Raw genomic sequence first — 19,162 nt, 5'->3', positions numbered from 1 at the left:
TGAATCTTCTTTTTCACTGACCTAATTTTTTGAAGTTCAGAGTTATTGCTGTTATAATGCAAAATCATATTATGTAGTGACGTATTTGATTTACATTCTAGATCAATCACAGTCAGGGGGAGGTCTCAGAACAAACAAGGGCATGACTAGGACCAATCACAGTCAGGGGGAGGTCTCAGAACAAACAAGGGCGTGATTAAGACCAATCACAGTCAGGGGGCGGTCTGAGAACGAACAAGGGCATGATTAGGACCAATCACAGTCAGGGGGAGGTCTCAGAACAAACAAGGGTGTTATTAGGACCAATCACAGCCAGGGGGAGGTCTCAGAACAAACAAGGGTGTGATTAGGACCAATCACAGCCAGGGGGAGGTCTCAAATCTCAAAATTAAAAATCAAAAACCTCCCCAATGAACCAATATTAGAGTAGTCAAATATTCGTGTCCAGCCCTAATAACATTATCATTAAGTTAAACTGCAAGCTACTGAGTAAGGCTCTGTAATGCTCATGTGGGGTTACTCTAAAACTGAATTCAGATCACAGCGATATCGTTTACCGTGACTCTGCAGACGATAACTATTTGTCTAAATTCATCATCCAAGCTTAAACTGTACATTAACTTCAGTTTCACTGCTTTGGTCTATAACGTCGCTATATAACTAGTGGTAGAGAACCCAGCACCTATGCCCAGTTTAGAGCCCTGAACACCAATCAGACAACCAAAGCTTATGGAAACCCATAACACTTAATCATGTTTCATAGCTGGGGATGCTGAAAGCCATGTTACCCCTCTACTGCACACATTATGAGAGCAATTAAAAAAAAACAAAAAAAAAAAAAACTTTTCTGGACCTGATTATTAAATTCAAAAACATTAAAAATACATACATACATACGTCATCTAAACCGCTTATCCTTCTGGGTCACGGTGGGGTGCTGGAGCCTATCCCAGCTGTCATTGGGCGGAAGGCAGGATACACCCTGGACAGGTCGCCAGTCCATCGCAGGGCAGACAGACAGACATACACATTCATACACACACTCACACCTAGGGGCAATTTTAGCATGTCCAATCGGCCTGACTGCATGTTTTTGGACTGTGGGAGGAAACCGGAGTACCCGGAGGAAACCCACGCAGACACGGGGAGAACAGGCAAACTCCACACAGAGAGGACCCTGGTCGGGAATCGAACCCAGGCCATTCTTGCTGTGAGGCGACAGCGCTACCCACTGCGCCACCGTGCTGCCCTAAAATAACAATAATAATAATAATAATAATAATAAAAAATGTGTGCGAGGGTCCTTTTGGAGTGTTGCTTTAAGGCAACATTGTGCAAAAATGGGAAGAAATGATATAGAGCCATATTCCCTGAAGTGGTGAGACCTGGCTTGTGACTGGCTAAATCCATTCCACTGTCGCACAGTGTTGCTTCTAGGCAACAAACATATTTCTGCAAAAACTCATGACAAAAAAATTGATACTCAATGTATAAAAAGAGGTTTAAAGAATTGTATGACCACGTTTTTTTTTCTGACGTACTCAAACTCTTCCCTTTATTGTTAACCCTATCATTGATTTTAAATATGTATAATGTTATTGTAAAGTGAGGGAAATGAGTTTGTTGCCCTGAGGCAACATCGTGCAATAGAGGGTTAAGCTTGGTTTTAAAGAGGGTCTGAGCTCCACAGGATCCCAAACACAGAGGAAACGCGTGATAACTCTAATGTGTGAAATGAGAAAGGTGTGTATTGTCAGTCGACGCGCGTCTTCACTCCCACAGGTCTGAATGTGAAAGAACGCGCCTCTAATCTGGATGTGAAATGAATTCAAAACAAGGCCGGCTGAGCTGGGAAACCGCATAAGCAGCGCTGGGCTGCTTTATTCTGTGCTTCTGGTTGAATTTCTGCCCTTCCTGAGCGACTCAGCCAAAGCCATAAAGGCAAACAGGACCTTTCGCAGCAGCAGCAGCTGTTATGGAAAGAACATAAGCAACCGTTCATAAAAGCAATTAACATCGGAGATGGAGAATTACATAACTTGGAAATTATGAAGTAATACAGTCTCTGGGTGGCCTTATTAAATGACATCATTCACGTCCATAAACTGCCGTAAATATGGCCAAATCCTCGGAGAGCGTTTCACACAGTCAGAGCGATGGAACAACGTTCATGAGAAACGTCGGCTTTTAAACGCGCTCGCCACCAGAAAAAAAGGTTGTTGCCATGGTAACACGGCGCTGCGGATCAGGATGAAGGCATGTTTAGTGACCTCATACATTAAATGTCATCTGGTCTCCATTACATCTGCTCGCCCTCCACTACAGTCTCTGCTCTCTCTTCCTTTTTGTTCTCTTCTCTTCTCTTCTGACTCGGATTGTAAAATGGTGAATAAAATCTACGCTGTCATCGTCATGGAGAAGCGTGTGACCGCTGCGTCCACTGACTTCTGTTTCTCATTAATATATTCTTTCAGATTGTTGATGAAAAATGTTCTCTGTTCTTTTAGCATCAGATAATCAGCGCACTAAGCAGTAAAGCTGCAGCCATTAGTAAAAAAAGTCAATTAGTCACTGATTTATTTATTATTTGCCAAAAAGTAAAAGGGCTCCATAAGACGGTATAACAGGTTGCCCAAATTGAGGCCTGCAGGCCAAAGGGCAGCCCGTTAGGATGCTTGATTTAGCCTGATAGATAGCTAACCTTACCTCATCACCTGTGTCTATGACAGAACTGACATATCTTTATATCTTTATACTCACATATAACTTAATAAATTTTTATTTACCATTTAAATTTGTATTTTGAAGTATTTTAGTAACAAAATGTATTATAACGTTATAAAATCACATTTAAAAACAATCCGAAACTTAACTACACTCAACTACGCCAAAAGAGTTCTTTGCATGATGCCCTAGAAGAACTACTTTTGGTCCCCCAAAGAACCTTTTTTATCTTTGGGGAACTATTTTTGTAAATGAGATTACAAGCTTAAAGAACCTACACATAATGTAAAAGGTTCTAGAAGGAATCATTACATTGGTAATGATTGGTACATTGGTAAACATTTATGTGAAGGTTCCTTGCACCTGCAAATCTCTTTACCAAACATGGTTCTTTAGGGAACCAAAATGGCCTTGCTCAAACAATCGAAAAAGAACCATATACAACACACCATCAATCTGAAGAACAATTTCACAATGCAAAGAACCCTTTAAGCATGCAAATGGTTATTTGAGTGTTCATGGTTCTATGCGGAACCACCGTCTTTACTAAAGAACCACTGAAGAACCTTTTTTTTTGGTTTATAATGTGTATAATATTCATACATTCATGCAACAGGAAATGCAGGGGGGGGGTATAGCTTCTATTGTGTCATTGCAGCATAAAAGTAAAACTGCTTGGTTCGAGGGATGCGCACGAGTACTCGTGAACTCTGTGAACCATTTGAGATGCCAGGTTAAAAAAACTGAAATCATTTTTCAGGTGTTTATGTCTCATTACAGCACGGTGGTGCAGTGGGTAGCGCTGTCGCCTCACAGCAAGAAGGGCCAGGGTCCTCTCTGTGTGGAGTTTGCCTGTTCTCCCCGTGTCTGCGTGGGTTTCCTCCGGGTACTCCGGTTTCCTCCCACGGTCCAAAGACATGCAGTCAGGCTGATTGGACATGCTGAATTGCCCCTAGGTGTGAATGTGTGTGTGATTGTATATGTCTGTCTGTCTGTCTGTCTGCCCTGCGATGGACTGGCGACCTGTCCAGGGTGTATCCTGCCTTCCACCCAATGACAGCTGGGATAGGCACCAGCACCCCACCGCGACCCAGAAGGATAAGCGGTTTAGATGACGTATGTATGTATGTCTCATTACAGGAATATGGAGAAATTAATCAAGCTAACAACTCAGCTCTTACACGTTTTAACAGGGCTGTAAAATGTCACTGTTGCTCATATTAATAAACGTATAATCGCTGCTGTCGAAACGAAACCTCTTATCTCCAAAATGGTAACTTCACTTTGAATGTAACTCAATGGAACCAGACTTTTTCCAAGTCACTCTGGGTCATTTGCTTTGGTCCTTCATGAAATTTACATACAATGTAAAGAACAACAGGCATTTTCAGATTATGTCAAAAACTAAAAAACAACAAAAATGGAGATACAAAGTTTTCTTCCGACAGCAGCGATTTATAGTTACACTACGCTACTATAATACACAAATGCCTGAAAACGAATGCAGATGCTTTTTGCTAACTAGGCTTTTTCACTAACTACTCTAGCCGATGTAGCTGCTCTAGAAATACACACACACACACACACACACCCTCTAAACTGCTTGTCCTTCTGGGTCGCGGTGGGGTGCTGGAGCCTATCCCAGCTGTCATTGGGCGGAAGGCAGGATACACCCTGGACAGGTGCTCTAGAAACAGTGAAACTAAATTTCTCTGACAAATAACATGTTGGCACATCACACACTGAGGAGAAATAACCTTGCATAGAAGACGACAAGTCCTCCTCAGCATCAGATTCTGTACCGGTTAGCGTTAGCATTAGCTCATCTGAAGAGGCAGCCTTCGTTACTTATCTTTACTTTACCTCACTTATCCGGCGTGAACAACCTACAGTCTCACTTTATTTGGATGGTCCACTATAGTCCGCTGTAGATGATCTACAGAAGTTCAAAATGTTAACTAACTATCTGTTGAAACTAAACAGTGGTGGGGTTAGGGTTAGGATTTGGGCCAGGTTTAATGTTGAGGTTAGGGTTAAGGTTAGAATTAGAGCAGGTTTAGAGTTAAAGAAAATGATGATCAATTATCCGATATTTATTTGTATGTAATATGAAAGTTAATTAAGTATCTACAAAGCATCTAAACTGGATTATGCAAATAAAGGTGTTACCCAACCTACCGAACTCCCTCTGCTATTTATGACAGTAAAACATATTTTCAAAAGATGTACACAGACAGAACAGCAGAGGGAGAGGAAGAGAAGAAGGTGCAATAGGCTGTGATTCATCAAATAATAGCTGATAATTGATTAACTGATTACAGAAATATTCATTAGCTGCAGCTCCGCTGTCCTCCGATACAGCTCTGCCAAACGGCTTAAACACAGAGCAGTGCTAAATTACACTGGCTCGCAGAAAAAAGGGAGAAATAAATTAAAAAAGAAAGAAGGAGAGAGAGAGAGAGAGAGAGAGAGAGAGAGAGAGGGGGAGAGAGAGAGAGAGAGAGAGAGAGGGAGAGAGAGAGAGAGAGAGATTCTCTTGGTCTCAATCACTGTCGAGACTTGCCTTTGATCAAAGATCTGCCTCTGTTTTCAACCCAAGGCTGTGTTAGTGTGAGGCGGGGGCGATCGAGTGTACCCTCTCTCTCTCTCTCTCTCTAATTGGGGCTGTTGCTTTCTTTCAGAATCGGAGTGAAGATCCATCAGTTTGCACATCTAACACATCACCCCCAGCTACATTATCTTACTCTGGTTTTCTGGGTCAAAAGCAGTTCAGACTCACACTGAGGGCACAATCACTTGTTTGAAAACCAGAGTATCATCACTGTCACATCAAAACCTCATTAGAGTCTGTTTTTGTGGTATTTCTTATGCTGTTTGAAAACGCCAGCTGCCTTGTACATCCTGTGAGACTTTTATGTTGAATAGGCCAACAGAAATGATCCAAAATCACATGAAATAAAATGTAATTTTATTAATGTACACAAAAGAGCTCTAATTTTCTTGGACGTTGATTTTCCCTGAGGTCATATTTAATTTTTACCTGACCATTTTTCAGCCACCCTTTATCCCTGTGAATTTAAGGCGGAGTGGGTGATTTATTTTAGAAACACTTTTGTTGTATTTCCTGAAGTGTTCTTTACGTTCTGATAGCAATCAATAAATCAAATGCACTGAAAATATAAAGAAAAAATCGTTATCTGTGGACTGTAGACCACAGGACTGTAAAAACACCACCCAATCATTTATCTGGACTTGTCTGCACATGTGTGGAATTCATCGTACAGCTCTACACACACAGCTGATAGGTGGCGAGCTCGGTTCACAAGAACAGCACAGAAAGTTAAACAGGTACCTACAGCAGCTTGCAGTGCTAAAGAAAGAAAGAAGGACAGAAAATAGAAGAAAGGGCCTTGAACATCACCATAATAAATAACCTTGAATAAACAGGTTGTACGAAGCAAGAGGTCAAACCAGAGTGACCACTGGTGTGGCTTTCAATAGCGAAACCTGAGGGAGCTGAAAGGCCTGGAAAGCGACGCCAAGGCTGCTGTTTTTCTGTTGGACTGGTAATTATATTGTTTGTTTTGTTTTTGTGGGGGAATTTGTTATTTATCTGAATTATGTAGCTGGTGTAGCTTTTTATGTAACTACATTACGTATTAGTCAGATGCTAATGTTAACTAAGCTGTAGGTATAAGCAGTGGTGAACAGTAACGAAGTAAATGTAATTCATTACTGTACTTAAGTAGTTTTTTGTGTATCTGTACTTTACTGAAGTCTTTCCATTTCGGGCGACTTTTTACTTTCACTCCACTACATTTCAAAGTCAGATATCTCACTTTTTACTCCTCTACATTATGAGAAATCTGTCGCTCCTTTCGGTTTGTGTGTGTATAAAAACGTAACATGTCAAAATGAAAGAAGCACAAAGCAAAAACACCAATCAGGGCACAGCGGTCACTTTGTTTTGAGCTTGTTTTGACCTGTTGGTCATACCGACCCAGTGCAGCACACGGTTCAACATCAGTGCAGCAGCGTAAAATTTTGGGAGAGTCTGTTCAACATAAATGATGAACTAACCTAACTTTGTGTAAACAGACCACAATATAGAAATATGTACTCATATGCAGTTGTGACTGACGTGTCTTTATTCTGAATTTATACAAACACGATTTCATTTTATAGTAAATTAGTTTTGTCTAGTTTATGTTTATGAACAGAGACCTACAGATGCAGTTTAGTGAAGGAAAAATCATTTGTGAATCTGAGTTTAAAGTTTTTATTAAACTTAAACTTGTAACTAAGTTGCATTAAGTTAATTAATCTTTCAGTACTTTTACTTTTGATACTTAAGTACATTTGAAGGCAAATACCTTTGTACTTTTACTCAAGTGGAGGTCTAAAGGGAGGAACTTCTACTTTTACTGGAGTAATATTTTACCTTGGGTGTCTCTACTTTAACTCAGGTACCACTGGGTGTAAGCTAGCTAGCTACGTTTCTCCTGAATGTAATCTGTCTGTGTATGTGTTCGTAGGCGTGTGTGTGTGTGTGTGTGTGTGTGTGTGTGTGTGTGTGTGTTCATACGTTTTGTGGGAGTGGCTTTGGAAGGAGGTGCTGAAAGTAGAGGATGGGATTTTTTCAGTTGGATTCTCTCAAAAACTAGCTGACACTTCCTGGTTTCTACAAAAATCACCTCCTCCAGCTTTAAACAGGCTGTTTTTGTTACTGTGCCTTTAAGACTGATATATGTAAATAAGCACTGCTCTGATTGGCTGCCCTGTGCTGTCCCTCATTCACAAAGCAGCCCATGCTGAAACACGCAGAAATGCGCTGTGACATCCCAAAAACAATTCATTCAAATCGGGCTGTTTTGCAGTCTGGGTGGCACGATATTGTAGAGATGATGGTGAAGAATTACGGAGGCGAAGCTGCGAAGAGCCAAATGGAGCTCTTCGTTTGGAAAAACACACAGAGCACAGGCTGGACTGAACTTGAACGCACTACACAGCTGATCTGAGAGCTGCCACAGCTTCACTCTCTCTGTAGTGTGACCCAAAATACAGACCTTTATTCTCCAATCAATAGGCTTTTTTAAGCTGTTTGAACTGCCGAACGCTTTGTTTTAAGACCTTAATGATATTTTCACATCACATCAAACATCAGAACAGTTTTTATGATCAGACCTCACACATTCACATACACCCCACACACACACACACACACACACACACACACACACACACACAGTACATAGTGCAGCTTTTAAACCTCAACGCATTAAGCAGAAGTGTGTGTGTGTGTGTGTGTGTGTCAGTGTGTTCTGGAGCCGTCAACAACACTTGTCGCTCGGAGCCACGCGACACACACCTGACAGACAAGAGAGTGTCATTCTGACAGAAAGACTGTCAATGAACAGGGTGGTGGCGGGGTGGGGGGGTGGGGGGGGGTGGAGGTCTATGTGTGAGTTTCTTCAGACATATACACACACACACACACACACACACACACACACACACATATTTAGAGAGAGAGAAAGATATAAAGAGAGAAAATAAGAGAAAAAAACTAAAGGAGAACGAAAGAAAAACTGAGAGTGAGAAGAGAGAAAGGGATATAAAGAAAGAAAGACAAAAAACCTGAGAGAAAAGACAGAAAACAAGAGAAAGAAACAGAAAGAGAGAGACTCAGTCTACAAATCACTAATGTGTAAGATGTCTAAGATCACCATGGCAACAAAGGGATTCAGCATCAGCATCGGCAGAGATCTCCTCAGTGACTTCACACACAAAAATGAAGAACAGAGAAATGAAGTGAAAGATGACGGTCTGAGAGAGAGAGAGAGAGAGAGAGAGAGAGAGAGAGAGAGAGAGCGCGAGAGAGAGAGAGAGCGAGAGAGAGAGAGAGAGAGAGAGAGAGAGGGAGAGGGAGAGAGAGAGGTGTTTAATCTCAGACTGTTGTGCTCACACGCAGTGCTGTCATCCAGCTTCATTTCCTCACTACTGAACCCCAAACCACTGCAGCCGCATCTCTGAGCGTCTGTGCGTGAACAGCAGTCGACTCATCTATTATACAGACGGCCGGAGGCGACGGCCTCTAGAGCTCTGCAGCGCAGGAACAGAGCACGAAACTCTCTCTACACACAGAGCAGGACATTCCACAGACACACTGACTGTGTTTGCAAAGACTTCTGCCAATCCAAATAAATACATTCAGATTACAGACTGAGGTGTTTATATCTCACTCTACTCAACAATCTGATGGAAAAATCTCCGTTTACATGCTCGCTACAAGTAATCCGATCCAAAATTACGTGCATGTGTAGAGAACCACTTAGTGTAGACGTTACCATGACAACCAGCATCACGTGAGTCCAGTCAGAGTGAGATGAGCAGCAGTGAGCAGTGCTTGTGTTTTTAATTGCTTTGAAATGATGTCAGACTCAGGAAAACGTCCTTCACATGTCCTTATTAAAGAAGGCCGAGAGGAAGACGTCGTGTTCTGAGACACATAAGCTGGACGTCCGTCCCACCGCCGTCTTTTAAAGATCAGAGTGTAAACTTCGTCTCCTCTGCAGACCAGTTTCTGCTCCGCCATGTTGAACGGTATAAACTTTCACTATGACCCGACGAACATGATCAGAACGGACTTAAACTTTCCGATAGGGAATGTAATCAGATACAGGCGTTTACACGGATATTATTCTCCTATTTAACTGGTCATTTACAGGATTACCCACCTCGATCAATCGGACAGGAACTGTAGTCTGAATGGCCTCAATCGGACTAGACTATTCCGACTGAGGTGTTTACATGGACGTATTCTATTCCGATTGAGCTATTAGTCGGATTATTACAGGATTATTAGGCTGCATGTAAATGTGGCTGTCAGTCTGTGTCTGTGTGACTAAAGCTGGTGTTTACAGTGTTTATATGTAGAGGACGGCGATAAATCAATACATTATTATCACTGTGATCCAGTCACTGTCGTTACTTCTACCACAGCTGCAGCACCATAACCGAACAGTCTGGGGTGTTTATAGAGGTCGTCTGTGAGTCTGTTTAAATCAGGTGTTTACGGCAGTAACTTTATCCTCTCTCCTTCATTTTTACTGCTGCAGTTATCTCCTCTCCTTCTGTTTAAGTGCAGAAACAGATGGAGGGATGGAAACAGAAGAGCAGAACGTTTATCCTCCTCCAAACCGCCTCGGTCACGAGCTCACGGCCTGCAGCCTCTACAAAGAGCTCGCTCATCTGTTAAATCCAAAACAGATCAAACTCTCGCAGCAGCTCGGCCTGAGAAGAGACGGAGAACGGCGCAGTGTGTGTGAAGAGGCATCACATGAGTGAGTGTGTGTGTGTGGTATCTTGTATTGCTATACTTGTGAAGACCCCATGTCCTCACTACGATATATATACTATATGAAATTTTTGCTCAAGTGAGGATATTTTGCTGGTCCTCACTTGAGCATGTGTTGTTTTCACCACAATTACTGTTTTTATTTGAAAACTAAAAGAGCAGAAAAACCTTAACACTGAGGTTAAGGTTAGTTTTAGGTGTAGTATTATTTAGCTACAGTAACACAAAAATCAATAGAAACCTATGGATGTCCTCATATAGATAGCAAGACAAACGTGCGTGTGCGTGTGTGTGTGTGCGTGTGTGTCTCTGTCAGATTTTTGGTATTTTATCCTGAACTAAACTCACTGCACTCTGACATCAGTTTGCCGAAGATCAACCACACAAGCTCTTTTATTAAAACCATGTTTCGGTGAAATAAGACACTCTCTCTCTCTCTCTCTCTCTCTGTTATTTGGCAATAAGGAAAATTAAAAGCATGAAGATAAACGTCAACTGCACTGAGGAGAACATATCTGAAAGGGCTCTGAGCTCCATCTAGTGGTAGACACAGGTATGGCAGACAATGTTCTGCACAACTGCTCCCCTTTAAAGGGCCCATATGACACAAACAGCCAACTTTCCTCACTTTCTTTTTACATTTGATTTGAATTTAAGTGCAAACACAGATCAATGGATGGAAACAGAGAAGCAGAACGTTTATCTTGCTCTTAACAGCCTGGTTTGTGTGACATTTGTGATGTCATAAAAACCAATACATAAATCCACCTTTTTCAGCCTTCAGCAGTTTAGCTTCACCCACTGAGGCTGACGTTATGTGGGGTGTTTCAGTTTGGGCTACTTTTTGAACACAGGACAGCCAATCAGAACAGAGATCCCTCACATATACCGGTCTTAAAGGCACAGTAACAAAAACAGCCTGCCTAAATGCTCAGGGATAAAGAGACGGTCATGCAAAAAATGAATTATGACTGTTACATAAACCAAAACATAATTCATAAGTGGACATTGGGGGGGGTGAATATAGCAAAAATGTCAAATACTTTTTAAGGTCCTTAAAAAGATCAAAAGATTAAATACATAAATCTACACATTAGAAAACACACATAAAGGAAGTAAACAGACTGAAACTGCTTGTCTAGAGACGCTGCTATTTTATGAACGTTATATTATTAAGATAAGTAAACCTTTTAAGTCCCACAACGAGGAAATTTCACCTCTGCATTTTGACCCATACGTGCAGTGAAACACCACATACACACTAGTGAACACGCACACTAGGGGCAGTGAGCACACTTGCCCGGAGTAGTGGGCAGCCCTATCCGCAGTGCCCGGGGAGCAGTTGGGGGTTAGGTGCCTTGGTTAAGGGCCCTTCAATCACTTACTGTCGGCTCAGGGGATCAAACAAGCAACCTTCCGGTCACAGGGCTGGTTCCCTAACCTCCAGCCTACAACTGCCCCCCATGATCTATCAATACTGCTAAAATCAGATATCTGAAAAGCATCGTCATGGTGTTTAAACATCAAACTTTATAGCCAACTTGTATATCTCCCTAATTTCTATCCATAATTATGTTATCACTGCTTCTAATGTTACATTATCAATGCCATCTCTCTGAGATTGTACTGCTGACATATTTATTCAGGTGATCAGGTCTGCAGTTTCCCCAGAAATGACACCCAGCATCTTGGCTTTGTGTAAAGATTCCTCTGTATCTGAGACACTTCTTCCTGAATTAATACTACTACGAAACTGTGTTCATAAGCTGCAGGACAATAAGTAGCTAGTACATGTAAACATTTTAAAAATAAATAAATAAATAAATAAATAAATGAACAAACGAATGAATAAATAAATAATCACAGTAACACTGCTGTGTCTGATACACTCGTACCAAAACTACACACTACCAAATCAGTGAATAATATCTGCGGTGGTCCTATGGTGGTCTCTTTCCATTGACGAACAGTGGAGTGGGCAGATAGATTGTAGGCAATAGTCTGTAACTGTAAACCAACAAAATGCACCCAGAGTCGTGCACAAAAGTCTGAGCATCCCCTGGTCAAACTGCACGTTTTGTTGCTTTCCTAAGTGAACACAAGTTAAAACATACTACACTGGGAATAACACAGCATTTGTCTGGAAATGTGTGCTTGTTTAACATATTGGGGGAAAAATAATAAATCATAAAATGTTCCATAACGTTTACACAGGCAACATTTTATGTTTTATTTTTTCCTCCAATATGATAAAATTCAGCAATAAACCTTTTTAACTCCTTGGGACCACCGGTGGTTCCAAACTGCACTTCGTCATATTCTTCACAACTTTCATATTTCATAAGCTACATTCTAAAGGTGGGGGTCGTATGAGAGCTGTAACTGTCTTCTGTCCAGTCAAATAGATGGGTGATGTAATTTTAAACCCTTATGATAAAAGAAGCTGAACTCACAGTTTTTTTTTTCTACTGAAAGTCGACCCATTTTTCCACAAATCTGGGCTATAAACTATAAACAGACGGCGTCTCTTCAGTGATCTGCTCTGTAAAAATTATATTTACAAAATAATACAAAGATTTTTGGCTTTCAGCAGTAAATTATATGCATATAGCGATATGTGTGATCATAAAACACACGTTCTGTTCATTTGAGGGGAACTTTTAAAAAAAAAAAGAACATTTACTTTTGATGCATTTACTGAATAATTTGCCTTACGATTTGGGCGTGTAAATTCAGATGGAAAAACCAAAACATACCCTGGAGAATAAGAGGTAAAACAGTAATTGTATGTTCTGAAAATGGTATATTAGGTTATTTTCACTTAGAAAAGCAACAAACGATGACCAGGGACACCCAAATGCTTTCGTACAGCTGGATACGGTAGATGTACCTGATAAAGTGGCCAATGAGTGTGAAGTATTCTTGATATGACTTTATTATTTTCTGGCGAATGAATTAAGTCTACAGTTATGTAATACAATTGAAGATTTCTTCAAATCAAAGCGTCAAAAATGGACTGAATAAGCACAGTGTGTATGAGCTGTTAGTGGTGGTCTACACGTGTGTATGTGGATGAACAAAAACCCGTTACAACAGTCAAGTTTACTCACCATCCTCAGCAGAGGCCTCGCTGCTGTAGCCATCGTACTCGGCTGCTAGGGGGCAGTATTTCTGCCGTGTGTCCCACCCATAGCCCTTATGTTGGCGGATGCTGGCCCCTGTGCAGCCGCCGCGGAGACCCTGCGAACGAGACACGGCCTCCTGGTACTGACCCATCACCTCATCATCGCTGTCCGATGACGAAGCCTGAAAATCCGCCTCCCCATAACCCTTATCTGCCAGAGAGAGGGAGAATAACAACAGCATGTAAGATACCTCAACGGCCACTAGATGGCAGCACAGATCAGAAATCAGGCTGCTGAAGAACCACCACAACCAAATGTGCTTAAAGTTCTCCTTAAAGGAACATGGCTAGGTTTTCAAAAGCATCTTAGGCGATTCTGAAAAGGTAAAGCGAGCATCACACTCAACACTCTCTCTCTTCATTGAAAATGAACAGCTGCCAATTAGCACTTTGCAATGGTTCCACACACAGTGGTAACACTAGCATTTGGTCAAGCTCTTACTTCAAAAAACAAACAGTAGTGTACAAAAGAAGAGGAAAAATAAAATTATATTTTACAATGATGTTAAAACGAAAACATAGAGGAGAAAGGCTTGAAACAGAGAGCGACGTGGAGATGAACGTCTGGGGTAGCTGCTAGAACACAAACAATCCCGACAGCCAACCATGCGAGCTCCTCATGATAGAAAAGTTAAATATCATTTTTGAAACGAGAAAAAAAGAATTTACAGCAGAGACCTGGACTGCAGCACATGATCCAGGTTTACATTCCAACAGAAAGAGAAAGCAGGACAGCACCATGTCTTTTAAAAGCAGCAGAAAGATAAGAGGGAAACAAAGTGCCCCAGAAGTCTCCATAGAAGAAAATGACACAGCAGCAGCCCAAGGTTCGAGCTACTTTGACAGAAAGATCACCATCCATCCACTCCAGACAGAAGAAGCTGGGAAACGTCAGCTTCTCACCTTTACCGCTGTTCTTTTTGCTCCTCTCTCGCTTACTTCGGTCTCGTTTGCTGGAAGACTGGAGGAGAAGAGAAGACTTCAGTTTCTCAAGAACACCTTTCTGGCTCCTCTGAGAATCCTGACGTTTATGTTTAGTCGGTCCGGTTTGACGTCTTGGTTTGAGCTCAGATTTCTGCTGCTGTGAGATCGAGTCTGTGCTGGTTTTGCTTTGCTGTTGCTTCTCTCTCAGAGTGTCCGGTGTTTGCGAGAGGTCACTGCCGGTAGAGAAAGTTTCTGTAGAAAGACCAGAACCTGTGCAGTAGTCTGTGGTGTAGGCCTCTGGGTCCTGGGCTAAGCTGGGTGAAGCCTGGGTTTGAGCCGTGCCTGGGTTCTCAGGGTTCTGGGCTAGGCAGTTCAAGGCCTGGGGCTCAGTTTCAGCTTTGCCCAGGCTGGCTTTTGGGTCCTGGGTAACGCCTGCTTTGGGTTGGATTTCAGCTTTGGTCAGGTAGGCCTCAGAGTCTTGGGCCAGGGTGGATGAAGCCTGAGACTGGATTTCAGCCTTGTACAAATAAGCCTCAGAGTCCTGGACTAGGCTAGAAGAAGCCTGAGACTGGATTTCAGCCTTGTACAAATAAGCCTCAGAGTCCTGGACTAGGCTAGAAGAGGCCTGGGGCTGGATTTCGGCCTTCCCTAGACAGGCTTCAGAGTCCTGGACTAGGCTAGAAGAAGCCTGGGGCTGGATTTCGGCCTTCCCTAGACAGGCTTCAGAGTCCTGGACTAGGCTAGAAGAAGCCTGGGGCTGGATTTCAGCCTTCCCTAGACAGGCTTCAGAGTCCTGGACTAGGTTAGAAGAAGCCTGGGGCTGGATTTCGGCCTTCCCTAGACAGGCTTCAGAGTCCTGGACTAGGCTAGAAGAAGCCTGGAGCTGGATTTCAGCCTTGTCCAGGTTGGCTTTTTGGTCCCGGGTTATGCTGGACGAAACCTGGGATTGGAATTCCATCCTGCTCATGTAGGCCTCTCTCTCCTGGGCTGCAGCCTCCTTCTCCGCCGCCTCTTTCCTGCGGAGCCTCTCCAGCTCCTCAGCTTTGACTTTGTCGATGATCGTATTAACCTGTTCTGCGATCTCTCCGCTGACCGTAAACGTCACATCACCCAGAGCGCATGCAATATCGTCCACTTTTTCTGATACAGTGTTCAAAATGGACGACATGGAGGGAAGACTGCTCTGAAGGTTCCTGAAAAACGCCATGTTTTCGACGAGTTACAGACGGCTAGTGGGCTTCTCCTCTTTGAAAAGATCCCTATGAAAGATTACATCAGATATTAATAGTATTGGTTGTGGTTAATATTCATTCTTAGGATCTTTGCATATCTGCACGTTGGTCTTATCCCATCTGATCTATGTTGTACTCCTACAAATACCTTGTTTACAAGATACCTTTAGTTTGAATACCAAGGACTATGTATGATTTACTGCTGTACATCATATTTGTTTACTACCTCTGAGAGGTTCTGCCAGATAGTCTGAGAATGAGAATCAGAACCTTCAACAGTTTTGAGGAATCTTGGGTTTTGAAGCTCTCATTAGCTCATCTTGGAGAGTTAGAAAAATGCAGCTTCATATTTTTCTCGTCATCAGGGATTAATAATGCCTGGTGTTTCAGGCAGATCTTCAGGCACTCATTGTCGTGTAAAGGTCCACTCTAACCACAGGAAACGGCTTGTCCTCGTGGGGAGTCCTGTTATTTTGGCAGCGTGCAGGACTGGAAGTTTTCCAAAGCCAAAGGGCAAAGGGACAGCGGGATCCCTTTTTGGCAGGATAAAAAGCTGGAGGAGTCACCTGCAGTGTGTTTGGGAGTTCCTTTTCTGGCGAGGTGCAGCTTTGGATGAAACTGAAAGCTTCATTTAATTAGGGTTCCCACTGAGGCTTCACTAAGAATTATGAATTACAAATAAAAGATATTACATAAAGTTTTACACACAAATTTAACACTAAATAAAAATAAAAATTGAATTTTGAATAACGTACCAAAAAACTCACACAAAGCCACTGAGCCTTTACAATTCTACAACTTTTGGCTCTGATTTTAGTGAACGTCAGCATGTTAAATATGTTCTCCATACACTCTTGAAAACTCTTCGGGTTCTTTAGAAAAGACAAATGCTCCATTTAGAACCATTAACACTCAAAGAACCATTTGCATGATTAAAGAGTTCTTTGCCTGGTAAAATGGTTCTTCAGATTGATGGAAATGTGCTGTATATGGTTCTAGATAGTACCTTTTTGAAAAGGGTTCTATATAGCACTAAAAAGGGTTCTGCCCTTGTCTATTGCTTATAATGTCAAGCTTGTAACAACAGAACACCACTTTTTGCTACTATATAGAATACGGGGTTCATGGCTGTTTCATCTCTAAATGATGAAGACTAAATGATTTGTGTGCTAATAGCGCCCCCTTCTGGAGAAACTTTGTATTCCACAGCCACGCCCACACGCTTTACACACCTCATTACAGCAGAAGTGCTCCGGAATTCAGCTTAATGCCTTTAGGAAACCATGAAGTCTAATATTTTCATGATTTTGCAACTTTCAGTATTTAACATTATTCCGGAAGCCGTTTAACATTAAATTAGTCCTCTAGTCCTCAGTTTTCTTTCCCAACATGGCTACTATCGTCGCTGAAGCATCATCAGCATTATTATACTATAACAGATCAGCTCCTAAACTGACCCGAATCTTTGGTTCGCGTCCTCGGATTCTTTAAACTTTACTTCCAGACTTTTTAACTGTTCTTTGACGCTGCAGCCTCGTTCTCCTACGGCTGTGTCCGGCCATTTCTTTCAGAATCTCTTCAAACACGGGTTTTAGATGAGTCTCTTCTAATATTTGTACAGAAATATCACCCCAAATGTTTATGAGTCTCAGCAGCGCGAGATTATGATGAATGTCGAGTTGGATTGAAGTAAAAGCCACGTGAATTCCAATCTGGCTGTTGAGACGATTTACATTAAGATATGCAGAACATATTTACAGTACAAACCTTGTCAGTAAACTATGAGGGCAAAAATAACAAACAAAAACAAAAACAAAATAAGTGTTCATTAATCGTTATCGAGGTAAAACATTCAATTAATCTTGATACTGATTTGAGGTCATATCGCCCAGCACTAGAGCATGTCTTGAGTTTTGGGTTTCGGTCAAGAATCCAAAAGACCCAACGTCACTAATTAAAAGTTAAGAATGTTTATGCTTTCTCCCATAAATGACCACTTTCGAGATGCACGTTTTGGACAGCAATGATGTCTAAATTAGTAAAATATAGAGGTAATTTCAGTAATCAGCCATTAGATAAGCACATAAGCAGTAACGCTTCTAACCTATTTGTATGAGAACTGCTGTGAGCGGGGATGTTAAAAACATCCTCCTTAAATCAGTCAGTTTTCAGCAGGTGCAGGTGCTGATCTTCACCTTCAACTGTGAACATTAATAAAAAAACTCCTACCCCAGCTGTGTTTACGCAAACGTCTAAGCTCATCCAGCAGCGCAAATCCAATCAGGTGAAGCAGAAAAATAAATCTGATTTAAGCTTTACAACCTGGAGTGGCAAACCAGACAAGAAGTAATCAGAGCAAATCTAAAGTGTGACTGCACGATCTCATCAACGTCAAATTCATAAATATACTTCACTGATTTCACTATAAAAACAGCCCCGTTCATCGTTCATATTTCTGCTTCTGTTGAACACATAAAAAAGACTGTGTGTGTGTTACGATCTGATCATTTACTATATCTCTATTATAATGTCATATCATAATAAACTCACTATGGAAGGGAACACATTCTTAAATGTAAAGCCTGATCCTGAAAGATGAAGCCACGATCGCTTTCAGACTCTGTATCTGTATGTTATTACTGTCACACTGCAATTCTGTTTAAACGTACATAAATAACTTAAGTAATTGATTACTTAGATATACAGTGAATTTACATTTGTATTCTGTTTCAACAGGTTTGAATCTGCACTTCCGTTTCAGCAACAAAATCAGCAAAAAAGTAAATGCTTGTTTTTTTTCTGCAAAACAGGACTGTATACAAAGTTTATCAGATTCAAATTATAATAAAACATCTTCTCTTCTACTTACAAACACATTGAAAGTTTAGAGTCTTCACGTCCCACACAGTTTCTCAGAAATAATTCAGATGAAATTACAACTTAATGTAAACTGCAGTGTTTACGGCCAGCAGTAACACTTAATCTGATAACTGCAGAAAATCAGATTGTGGCAGTAACTGGTTCAGTGTGTTTACACTTAATAATCTGATAACTACAGAAAATCTGATTGTGGCAGTAACTGGTTCAGTGTGTTTTCATGCTCAATAATCAGATGATGGGTAAACTCCAGGTCTGCATGAGTCAGGCAGTAACTCCAGCAGCACTGCTGTGTCTGATCCACTCGTATCAGCACAACACACACTAACACACCACCACCACGTCAGCGTTACTGCAGTGCTGAGAATGATCCACCACCCTTATAGTACCTGCTCTGTGAGGGTCCATGGGGGTCCTGACCACTGAAGAACAGGGTAAAAGGGGGCTAACGAAGTATCAGAGAAACAGATGGACTACAGTCTGTAACTGTAGAACTACAAAGTGCACCTATAAATGGACAATGAGCGTAGAAACAAGGAGGTGGTCAGAATGTTATGCCTGATTGGTGTATGTTTTATTACATTAAGGCTTTATATTTAGTAACTACAGTTACTACAGACTTCAATGCAAACTGGCTGAGCTACTCTTAGGTTATATAAGTGTGTAATAATAATAATCCTTAGCCATTTTAGGGGTTAAATGAACTAATACACAGTAATTGTATATTGAAATGTGCAGAAGTGCGTTTCCTGTAGAGGATTCTAACTTCTTTTCACTCAGTCGATCGATCTCGCCCAAACATCTGCACACAACTGTACATTTCTGCTGTTGACAGTTCCATGGATATTTTGATTAACGATCGTT

At 41.5% G+C, this 19,162-nt stretch overlaps 1 protein-coding gene across 1 annotated transcript in view; it reads right to left on the bottom strand.

Moving 5' to 3' along the window:
• The window catches only part of syt14a (synaptotagmin XIVa), a 60,288-nt gene that overhangs the window by 16,155 nt on the left and 24,971 nt on the right, over window positions 1–19,162 (bottom strand). The window contains exon 3 of the mRNA XM_036573529.1: window positions 13,192–13,416. Coding sequence (XP_036429422.1) covers window positions 13,192–13,416 — 225 coding nt within the window. The remainder of the gene's footprint in view (window positions 1–13,191; window positions 13,417–19,162) is intronic.

Source organism: Colossoma macropomum, unplaced genomic scaffold (genome assembly GCF_904425465.1).
Source record: "Colossoma macropomum unplaced genomic scaffold, Colossoma_macropomum, whole genome shotgun sequence".
Taxonomy (NCBI): domain Eukaryota; kingdom Metazoa; phylum Chordata; class Actinopteri; order Characiformes; family Serrasalmidae; genus Colossoma; species Colossoma macropomum.
The sequence above is the reverse complement of the archived record's forward strand: the minus strand, read 5'-3'. Positions and strand labels throughout refer to the sequence as shown.